This window comes from Babylonia areolata, chromosome 11 (genome assembly GCF_041734735.1).
Source record: "Babylonia areolata isolate BAREFJ2019XMU chromosome 11, ASM4173473v1, whole genome shotgun sequence".
NCBI lineage: Eukaryota > Metazoa > Mollusca > Gastropoda > Neogastropoda > Buccinidae > Babylonia > Babylonia areolata.
In genome coordinates this window covers 31970001-31981929 of record NC_134886.1, presented here as the reverse complement: position 1 = coordinate 31981929, position 11929 = coordinate 31970001, and the positions used below count along the sequence as shown (strand labels likewise).

Sequence of the window (11929 nt, the reverse complement as noted above, 5' to 3'; positions counted from 1 at the left end):
TTGTGTTGTGTTGTATTGTGACTTTTGTGTTGAGTTGTATTGCATTGTATTGTGACTTCTGTGCTGTGTTGTATTGTGACTTTTGTGTTGAGTTGTATTGCATTGTATTGCGACTTTTGTGTTGTGTTGTATTGTGACTTTTGTGTTGAGTTGTATTGCATTGTATTGTGACTTTTGTGCTGTGTTGTATTGCATTGTATTGTGACTTTTGTGTTGAGTTGTATTGCATTGTATTGTGACTTTTGTGCTGTGTTGTATTGCATTGTATTGTGACTTTTGTGTTGAGTTGTATTGCATTGTATTGCGACTTTTGTGTTGTATTGCATTGTATTGTGACTTTTGTGCTGTGTTGTATTGCATTGTATTGTGACTTTTGTGTTGAGTTGTATTGCATTGTATTGTGACTTTTGTGCTGTGTTGTATTGCATTGTATTGTGACTTTTGTGTTGAGTTTTATTGCATTGTATTGTGACTTTTGTGCTGTGTTGTATTGCATTGTATTGTGACTTTTGTGTTGTATTGCATTGTATTGTGACTTTTGTGCTGTGTTGTATTGCATTGAATTGCGACTTTTGTGCTGTGTTGTATTGCATTGTATTGTGACTTTTGTGTTGTATTGCATTGTGACTTTTGTGTTGTGTCGAGTTGTATTGCATTGCATTGTGACTTTTGTGTTGAGTTGCATTGCATTGTAATGTGACTTTTGTGTTTAGTTGTATTGCATTGCATAGTGACTTTTGTGTTGTGTTAAGTTGTATTGCATTGTATTGTGACTTTTGTATTGTGTTGAGTTGCATTGCATTGTGACTTTTGTGTTGAGTTGCATTGCATTGTATTGTGACTTTTGTGTTGTCGAGTTGTGTTGTGTTGAGTTGCATTGCATTGCATTGTAATGTGACTTTTGTGTTGAGTTGCATTGCATTGTATTGTGACTTTTGTGTTGAGTTGCATTGCATTGTATTGTGACTTTTGTGTTGTGTTGTGTTGAGTTGCATTGCATTGTATTGTGACTTTTGTGTTGTGTTGAGTTGCATTGCATTGTAATGTGAATTTTGTGTTTAGTTGTATTGCATTGTATTGTGACTTTTGTGTTGTGTTGTGTTGAGTTGCATTGCATTGTATTGTGACTTTTGTGTTGTGTTGTGTTGAGTTGCATTGCATTGTATTGTGACTTTTGTGTTGAGTTGCATTGCATTGTATTGTGACTTTTGTGTTGTGTTGAGTTGCATTGCATTGTAATGTGAATTTTGTGTTTAGTTGTATTGCATTGCACTGTGACTTTTGTTTTGAGTTGTATTGCATTATATTGTGACCTTTGTGTTGAGTTGTATTGCATTGTAATGTGACTTTTGTGTTGAGTTGTATTGCATCACATTGTGACTTTTGTGTTGAGTTGTATTGCAACTTACGTGTTGAGTTGCATTGTATTGTATTGCAACTTTTGTGTTGAGTTGCATTGCATTGTATTGTGACTTTTGTGTTGAGTTGTATTGCATTGTGACTTTTGCCTTGTGTTGAATTGTATTGCATTGACTTTTGCCTTGTGTTGAGTTGTATTGCATTGTGACTTTTGCCTGTGTTGAGTTGTATTGCATTGTATTGCGTTGTGTTTTGTCATATTGTATTTTATCATGGGAGGCGCCGTGGCAGAATCTTTACGGCGTTGGGTTTCTGATCCGGAGGTTAGGGTTTGATTCCCCGTTTCGACTGGGTGTTGTGTGTCTGTGGGAAAGGCACTTTACTCTGGTTTTCCTCGCTCCACCCAGGTGTGAATGGGTTCCTCACTTTGGTTGAGGAAGGTTAAAACGATGGAAGGAGAGGATTGGGCCCCGCCATCCTACGCCGATACACCGTGGATATGAATTCACTGCCCCAGCTACTGTAAAAGGCAATGGGACCTTTCACCTTTAATTCTGTTATATTGTATTGTATCATATTGTATTGTATTACGTTGTATGTTGTACTGTATCATATCATATCCTGTATTGTAACATATTGTGTGGTATTGCATCATTGTATCGTATTACGTTATATGTTATACTGTATCATATCATATCCTGTATTGTAACATATTGTGTGGTATTGCATCATTGTATCATATTACGTTATATGTTGTACTGTATCATATCATATCCTGTATTGTAACATATTGTGTGGTATTGCATCATTGTATCGTATTACGTTATATGTTATACTGTATCATATCATATCTATATTGTAACATATTGTGTGGTATTGCATCATATTCTATCACTTTTTCTCACAACAGATTGCTCTGTGTGTGTGAACACCGGGCTGTTCTCCCCAGGGAGAGTATGTTGCCATAGTGCAGTGCCACCCACCTTTTTTCTGTCCACAAACACATACGTTTAACTACCAAAGGCAATTTTTCTACTGAATTTTGCCAGGGACAAATCTTTTTGTTGCCATGGGTTCTTTTATACGTGCATGAATTCTTTTGATTTAGCAGTCATGATCAGTTATTTGCATGTTTTGGCAGCTTTTTTTGAATACTTCAAGAAACAGCAGAACGTGTGAAGATAAATGCTGGCTCACAGTGAAGTATTGGTGTATCACATTCAGTGATCATTCTGCTGTGCATGTGTGAGCATGCGCATGACTGAAGCCTGACTGACTGGCACAGGAAACAAATGATGAGTTCCTAAATTAAAGCCAGCTCTCAGTAGGTTCTACCAAGGTAGGCAGCATGTTGTGCAAATGACCCCATGTTCGTAAAATGCTTAGATTTTGGTTTCTGCTCTAAGATAGGCACTACGTATGATAATCAGTTGTGTCTGACTATGACCATCAGAACAGCAGAGGAAGCAGCAGCTGTCCCAACTCGCTGGGCTAGAGTTAGATTATAGATGATTGTCTTGCCCAAGTTACATCCCCACTCTCTCGGCCATGAGGGCTGTAGGACAGTCGGTGTGGGGATGGTTCCCAGCCAGCTGGCCCCCTATTCTTCAGCACTAAGACCCAGTGCAGTCTTGCCTCCTAGTTTGAGAGTCATGGTCCTTCACAAAAGACGACATGAATTCCCATTGCAGTGGAGAAACCATTGGTCATGCAGCTTTCAGTCTCGCTTTGCTGTTTGTCCCCAACTGTAAACCTATGCCAGTCTCTGTTAGCCGAGCATTGAGCTATATAAGTATCAGTGATAAATAAAAATGTTATGCCGTCCACTTCCAATGCCATGCCTACATTATTTGGGTCACGTGTTTCCAGACTGTCACTCACTTTATGTTGTTTCTTGTTTGTGCAGAAAAAGGGGCAGACAACGACAGAACCATTCCGTCTGCCTCCTGATCATCGCCTTTTCTCTCGTCTCACAGAGCTGCTCGTCACAGGTTAGTCAGTTTTAGTAGCCCGTGTCCGATTTTCATTTCCATGGCTTACACTGTGAGGTCAACAAAAACTGTCTGAAAATTTTGTCAAGTTTTCAATTTTTTGTATTACAAAATAGCATGAAGTGTTAACTCATTCTACCCCACAGCTACATGCCTGCTACAACTCCCTTGGACCAGCACTACATGGGACCACTGCAGAAAAAACAGGGTGGTTCACTAAAACAGTGAAAGTCAATGGAGAATTGTGGATTCAATTGGTCAAACAAAGCTTCGTTTTCATGCTTCCGGAATTCATAAACTGTTCAGTTTAGAGAATGCCACTGTACCAAGCAAGAATGAATGAAATCACAACAGTGTGTTGTATGATAATACTTGTACCTGGTCCACAGGTGAAGAAATAATGTTAATCATACCTGGAGTAGAATGAGTTAAATGTATGATAGTCAGTCAAGTTCAACTATGATCATCAGAACATGATAGTCAAGTTCGACTATGATCATCAGAACATGATAGTCAAGTTCGACTATGATCATCAGAACATTATAGTCAAGTTCAACTATGATCATCAGAACATGATAGTCAGTCAAGTTCGACTATGATCATCAGAACAACAGAGGAGGTAACTGCTGTCCCGACTATCTTGGCTAGAATTTGATTATATTGGAAGTGTCTTGCCCAGGTTACATCCCCAGCCAAGAAGGTTTTAGGACAGTCGGCGTTGGAATGGTTCCCAAAGGCCAACAAGCCCCCAAGGCTGCAGCACTAAGAGCCAGTGCAATTTTGCCTCCTAGTCTGAGAGAAACTAGCCCCCAAGGCTGCAGCACTAAGAGCCAGTGCAATTTTGCCTCCTAGTCTGAGAGAAACTAGCCCCCAAGGCTGCAGCACTAAGAGCCAGTGCAATTTTGCCTCCTTGTCTGAGAGAAATTAGCCCCCAAGGCTGCAGCACTAAGAGCCAGTGCAGTTTTGCCTCCTAGTCTGAGAGAAACTAGTCCCCAAAGCTGCAGCACTAAGAGCCAGTGCAATTTTGCCTCCTAGTCTGAGAGAAACTAGCCCCCAAGGCTGCAGCACTAAGAGCCAGTGCAATTTTGCCTCCTAGTCTGAGAGAAACTAGCCCCCAAGGCTGCAGCACTAAGAGCCAGTGCAATTTTGCCTCCTAGTCTGAGAATCATAGTCCTTCACAAAAGACAAAGCTGTAAATGATTTCCCATTGCAATGGAGAAACCATTGATAATTCAGCTCTCACTTTGCTTTAAAAAAATAAAAAACGATAAATTGTGTGCAGGCATGCAGAAGGAGAGCAAGTACTGGGTGCCTCTGGGAGAGCAGGGGGTGACGCTGATCTATCGCCTGGCCGACCAGCCAGACAGCGTGTGTGGGGACATCATTCAGCGCATGGCCTCCATCCTGCAGCAAGAGATACAGGCCATGGGGTCCGACAGCAATGATGGAGGTCTGTGTGTGTGTGTGTGTGTGTGTTCGGTTATTGCTCCTTGTGTGTGTTTTGTTGGCTCACGCAATAACTGGTGTTTTGGTTGTATGTGTGTGTGTGTGTGTGTGTGTGTGTGTGTGTAACAAATTTGTTTCTGTGTAAATACTGCTGACACCAAATTTGGCTTAAAAGTAGGAAATCACTCGTTTCTGATGGTTATGACTTGTGAATACTTTTATTGACCCATGCTTGTGTTTACATACAAGTCCTGTGTATTGGCCTGTTTTTTTGGTTGTCTCTGTGTGTGTGTGTATCTGTGGTAAACTTTATAAAACTCATTTTCTATGGAAATAGTTTTTGATCCCCAATTTGATTTAAAAAGAGGAAAACACTGGTTTGTAATGATGAGCTAAAATATAATTTGGATCATTATGTATGCTTTGTCGTACTTTCCAACCTGCATGAAAAGGAAAAAAAAAAAAGTATGCAGGTTTCTTTGTGATGTGTGTGTGTGTGTGTGTGTGTGTGTGTGTGTGTGTGTGTGTGTGTGTGTTATTCAGAGCTACTTCCCTTGCTATGGTATTCTTATGGTTTGTAGGAGGAGTGGTGTGGGAGGCAGATGGTTAACAAGTCATATCATGTTGCTTACACTGTTACAGCCCAACTGACCATGAAGGGGCCATTTCAGGGATGTAAACCTGTCATTTCGTAAAACCTGTCATAGAGAAAATAAAATGATGTTAACAGGTTGATTAAAACAACATTTAAGGAGACCAGTTCATTCCTTTCTTGCTCAATCCAGATAGAATTTTAAATCAGGTTTAAAATGTTGAAAACAGCGTTACAAGATCATGTCACATGCTTATGTTTCAGTCTGCCTAACAATAAATCAAGATAAAAACATTGATGCCTACACTTCACAGAGGCTGAAAAGATTATGTCAAGCACCGGTTTATGTTTCAGTCTGCCTAACATTAAATGAAGTTAAAAACATTGATGCCAGTGCTTTGCAGAGGATGAAATTATCATGTCACCCACTTATGTTTCAGTCTGCCTAACATTGATAGTTAAAAACATTTTTTTGTTTATGCCCATGCTTTGCAGAGGATGAAAAGTTCATGTCGCGCACAAGTTTATGTTTCAGTCTGCCTAACATTAAAATCAAGTTAAAAAAACATTGATGCCTGTACTTTGCTGAGGATGAAAAGATCATGTCACACACTTGTTTTAGTCTGCCTAACAATAACAGAATAATCAGGTAAAGAACAATGTTGCCTATATCACACACTTTTGTTTCAGTCTGTCAAACTGTAATCAACACTGATGCCTGTACTTTGCAGGGGAGATCAGTGAGAGGATCAGTGGCATGCTGACCAAGTTGCTGGCCCTGAGCGGGCAGGTGGCGCTGCAGCAGCTGGTTCACATGGAGGTGGGGGTGCTGGGAGAACTGAAGCGTCGCAATGCTCTGCAGGAAGACCATCAGTCCAAGAAAAACAAGGTGCGCAGGTTGTGTGTGATACTTTTCTGGCTTGTGTGTGTGAAAAAGAATGCGAGTCTGTGTGTAATAGTAACTCTGTTTTGGTTGTCTGTGTATCTGTTTGTATGTGTACGTGACTGTAAACCACTGTGACACAGGAAACGAATGATGAGTACCCAAATGGCAGCCGTCAGTCGGCTCTACCCAGGTAGGCAGGCTGTTGTGCTAATGGCTCCCGTTTTTGTAACGAGCTTAGAACTTGGTCTCCAACCTAGGATAGGCGCTATATAAGTATCCATATCATAACATATCATATCTGTGGTGAACTTTATTTTACTCATTCAACCCTGCGTCACCTGAACAATGCTGTGGCATCAAACTTTGTTTCAATAAAAACGGTTTCCATGTTTCTACATTTGCCTGAACTACAAAGGGAGCTAACGTCTACAGTATTTCCAGCTGTGTCCACACATGTCAGTTGACCTGAGAGATCAGAAAAACCTCCACAAGGCGCTGTTAACAAGATTTGAACCCGGGACCCTCAGATTGAAAGTCTAACACTTTAACCACTCAGTTATTGCTTCCACTTTAACAACTCGGTCATTGCGCCCGGCATAAGTTAAAGGTCCCACAGCCTTCTGTGGTCATCGGGGCAGTGAATTCTTTTATCCACTGTGCCTCGTGCTCGGCAATGGAACATGGAGCCCAATCAACATGCAGACCTGCTAGTGCGTTAAACCCGTTCATGTGTGTACGTATACAGAAGATAAAATACACACGTTAAAGATTCTGTAGTCCATGTCGGCGTTTGGTGGTTTATGGAAACAATAACATATCCAGCATGTACATCCCTGAAAATGGAGTATGGCTGCCTACATGGTTGGGTAAATAAACAAAATGGTCATAGACATAAAATGTTATATGTCTGTCTGAGAGTGTGTGTGTGCGTGACTGAAACAGGATCAAATGACACAGGAAACGAATGATGAGCGCCCTAGGGCAGCCTTCAGTTAGCTCTACCCAGGTAGGCAGCCCATTGTGCAAATGACCCCGTGTTTGTAAAACACTTAGTACTTGGTCTTCGACTGAGGATAGGCGCTGTATGCGCAGGCATGCCTACCATTACTGAGGGCCTGTATTTGTCCTGGAAAATTGATAAAGTGGACAGGGTGCCCCGGAAATATGGATATTTGCTGCATGTCCCAGAAATTAAAAAATCAAACATGAATTTTTTTTTCGAAGTATCTAGTGGGTACAAGTGTACCCTTTGATGTCTTTCCGACCATTGCTGAAGACACTTCATTTAGACTTTCGGAAATGCTGACGAATATCATGAAGCCGCTTCAAGAAAAGCCAGAACGGTCTGAACAGTACTGAAGCCATTTTGTGAAAGTCCGCTCGATTCTGTCACCATATTGTACATACTTAGTGTAAATAAAGGTAAGCCTACATTTTTTTTCCATGTTTACAACCCTTGCTTCTGGCTGTCAGATGACTGTTGTATGTTTGCGGAGATGTTCCTGAAAACATACCCTGTCCTTGATTCTAATGTATGTTGTTCCTGAAAAGCAAATTCGGTGGTAGGCATTCCTGTATAAGTATCCATATCATCATCATCATTGTCATGATGTCGTGTGACACAGGCGTCGAAGCGTCAGAGCACGGCTGGCAGTGTGGACGAGGAGATGGGGTTGGCCGGAGCCAGTGCCGATGACGCTGAGGCGGAGTACATCAGGAAGCTGTGCGAGAAAGACATCGTTTCAGGTCAGTGGGTTGGTGTGTGTGTGTGTGTGTGTGTGTGTGTGTGTGTGTAGGACTGGGTACAGAATGTGGGTTTAATTGTGTTGGTGGTGCAGGGGTGTGGGTGACTGTATGTGGGTAGGGGTGTGATTGTCTGTATGTGGGTGGATAGGGGTGTGGTTTATGTGGGTGGTTTTTGTGGTGGGAAGTGGATAAAGCAGCAGTGGAGAGCTCTGATGGTGGATGACCCTACGGTGCCACAGGGCACAAACAGGATTCAGATTTAGACCAGATCATTGGAATGCTTACGTACTTGCAAGATGCGTAGAACTGCTATGATGATCAGACATCAGAATGGTCTGCGGATCCACGTATTTCAGAGGATTGGGGGACTGACAAACATGGTTTCAGCTCAGGCAGCTGTATTTTTTTTATGGAGCATGATCTTATTCTCAAATGGTATTTTCAAACAGCTTGTTCTGTTTTTGCACATATATGGTATTCTTAAACGGCTCGTTCTGCTTTTGTGCACTTCCTGCAAACAGGTGGTGGCACCATCTTTTATCAGCATTTAATGGCTATGTCTTCCATCATCCACCGGGTCTGGGTGGCCCCTGGACCCCTGCATTCTTCATAGGATTGAACTCTGATGCATGTATGATACAGTTGTATTCTGAAGTTGAAGATTTTTTTTTCCAGGTCATAACCTGCTGGCCACCCTGCAGCCTCTGCTGGTGGCGGTGTGCACTAACCAGGGTAGATACCCCCACCCAGAACTGCGCACTGCCGCCACCCTGGCTTTGGCCAAATTCATGACAGTCAGGTAAACACGGAATCAGATTGAGAATAACTCTGTTATCTCAGTAAGAGAATATAAGTGGTGACATCTGTGATACATACAGATTACAAAGCAGAACTGTGGAATTTGACAAACCACATAATTATATAACAAATACACAAAATTCTGAGTCATAGCAAAACGAGTCTGATAAAAACATTGTTTTTCCAATATTCAGAATATACACACACACAAATGCAGATACACACAGACACAGACGCACGCAAACACACACACACACGTGCATGCGCGCTCACACATGTGCGCATGCACACAGACACAGACGCACACACACACTTACACACACAGGTGTTGTTTTTTTTTGTTGTTGTTGTCCAGACTTTTTCTTTCCACTTGCTGATAAGGTTTGTTTCTTTGTATGATTCAACAGAACATTCTTAAGCTTCACTTATGCAGATCTAAATAACATACCATTTGGTCATTTTGCAATAATCATTTACCAGAGATTGGGTTATGATACAAAGAACGGAAAAAACAACCAAGTATATTGTCTACAATAGTGATTGTCAAAAAGTGAATGTTTGATGAATGCAAAATTTGTTTTATTAGAGTATGCATTAATACGTGTGCTTGTTTGTATCAGTGTGCATATGTGTGTGTGGTGTGCGTATGCATGTGTGTTTTGTGATTGTTTATATCTGTATGTGCATATGGTGGTGTGCACATGCTGGTGTGTGCATTTGTGCTTGTTTGTATTTCTGTGCATGTTTGTGTGGTGTGTGTATGCATGTGTGTGTGCTTGCTTGTATTTGTGTGTGCATATTTGTGAGTGATGTGTGTATTGTGCATGTGTGTTTGAGTGTTTTTATACATGTGTGTATTTTTGTTTATCTGTGTGTTGTGTATATGTTTGTATGTGTGGTGTGTGTATTTGTGTGTGGAGTAGCATATCTGTGTGTGTGTGCATATGTCTGTGTGTGTCTGTGTGTGTTGTGCATATGCGTGTGTGTGTGTTTTGTACCTATATGCACGTATGTATGTGTGTTTGTATATGTATAATGCTTGCGTATGTGTGTGTTTTGTATCTGTGTGTGCATACAGATGTGTTTGTATGTGTAATGTGTGAGTTTGTGTGTTGTGCAGCTCAGAGTTCTGCAAGGAGCACCTGCAGCTGATGTTTTGTGTGTTTTGTATCTGTGTACCCGTATATATGTGTGTGTTAATATTGTGTTATGTGTAACGTGTGTTTCAGCTCAGAGTTCTGCGAGGAGCACCTGCACCTGATGTTTTGTGTATGTGTTTTGTATCTGTGTGCGCATATCTGTGTGTTTATATTGTGTAATATGTAACGTGTGTTTCAGCTCGGAGTTCTGCGAGGAGCACCTGCAGCTGATGTTCACCATCATGGAGAAGTCTCCCAGCGAGGTGATCCGAGCCAACAGCATCATTGCTGTTGGTGACCTCACCTTCCGCTTCCCCAACCTCATCGAACCCTGGACCCCTCATCTGTATGGAAGGTGGGCTGTGCTTGTTAATTTCGTGTGCAGCAGCCAAGTGGTTAAAGCGCTGAACTTTCAATCTGAGGGTCTAAGGTTCGATGCCTGGTGGGTAAAGGATGCAGATTTTTTTTGTATCTCCCAGGTCAACATGTGTGCAGACCTGCTCGTCCCTGAACCCCTTTGATGTGTATACGCACGCAGAAGGTCAAATACGCATGTTAAAGATTGTGTAATCCTTGTCAGCGTTCTTTGGGTTATGGAAACAAGAACATACCAAGCATGCACACCCGGGAGAACGGAGTATGGCTGCCTATATGGCCAGGTAAATAAACAAAAACATCACACATGTAAAGTGTTGCATGTCTGAGTTTTTATGTGTGTGTGCCTGAAATCTGAGTGAATAACACAGGAAACGAATGATGAGCACCCAATGGCAGCCGTCTGCCACAAATAGTTCCGGAAGTGAAAGGGTCAACACATGCTTCAGTTATCAATTTACAAAATGCACACCATGTTTTACAGCAATCCATTTAGAAAGAAAATTTTACTTACTATTTTTCTGACCCTTTACCCTTTTTCAGCCTTCCGTGCTTGAAAATCACTTGGTCTGGAATGATGGGATTACTTAGTTTTTCTTGGGACTGTTGAAGAGAGGCATATATGTATATTTCATTTATGTCTTGAATCATGTACTTCTTTGCTTTGTGCTAAAAGTTGTTGTATACTGAACCTGATGGCTTATTTTTATGAAATGAAAATGTTATTCCTGTCCTGTGTATAGCATGCACTTAATGCAACGAGACAATTGTCCCTGGCAAAATTTTGTAGTAAAATCCACTCAGATATGCGTGTGTGTGTGTGAGTGTGTGTGTGTGTGTGTGTGTGAGTGTGTGTGTGTGTGTGTGTGTGTGTGAGTGTGTGAGTGTGTGTGTGTGTGTGTGTGTGTGTGTGTGAGTGTGAGTGTGTGTGTGTGTGTGTGTGAGTGTGTGTGTGTGTGTGTGTGTGAGAGAGAGAGATGAGCACCTAAAGGCAGCTGTCAGTCAGCTGTACCCAGGTAGGTAGAGGCAGCCTGGTCTGCAAATGACTGTGTGTAGGTAAAACGTTTAGAGTTTTGGTCTCTGACCACGGATAGGTGCCATGTAAGTATCCTTGTGCTTTTATATCTGTGAAACTGCATGTTTGTTACATATCTGTTATGCATGTGTGTGTGTGTGTGTGTGTGTGTGTGTGTTTTACATTTATTTGCTTATTTGTTTATTTATTATCATTATTGTCCTTTTATTCTATTTTCTTTTTTTATTTTAATCTTTTATTTCTATTTTATTTAAAAAAATAAAAATTCATTTATCTATTTATTTATTTATATTTATTATATTTAGTTTATTATATTTATTATTATTTTAAAATTAATTGAATAATTTGTTTATTTTCAAATTTTATTCATTTTTTATATTTCTTTGATATAGAAACTATCTATTTATATATCTATTTATTTATTTATTTGTTTTTATTTTATTTCATCTTTATTTCTATTTCTTTTTTTTTCTTTCTTTTTTTTCTCAAGGGCCTGACTAAGCGTGTTGGGTTACGCTGCTTGTCAGGCATCTACTTTGCAGATGTTGTGTAGCGTATATG

General features: G+C 40.7%; 1 protein-coding gene across 3 annotated transcripts in view; it reads left to right on the top strand.

The window, feature by feature from the left end:
- LOC143287658 (condensin complex subunit 1-like) overlaps positions 1-11929 on the top strand; it is a 62808-nt gene that overhangs the window by 40119 nt on the left and 10760 nt on the right. For all 3 annotated transcript variants that reach the window (XM_076595811.1, XM_076595809.1, XM_076595812.1), the window contains exons 22-27: positions 3266-3350; positions 4633-4800; positions 6120-6277; positions 7900-8020; positions 8696-8819; positions 10157-10312. In XM_076595811.1, coding sequence (XP_076451926.1) covers positions 3266-3350; positions 4633-4800; positions 6120-6277; positions 7900-8020; positions 8696-8819; positions 10157-10312 — 812 coding nt within the window. The remainder of the gene's footprint in view (positions 1-3265; positions 3351-4632; positions 4801-6119; positions 6278-7899; positions 8021-8695; positions 8820-10156; positions 10313-11929) is intronic.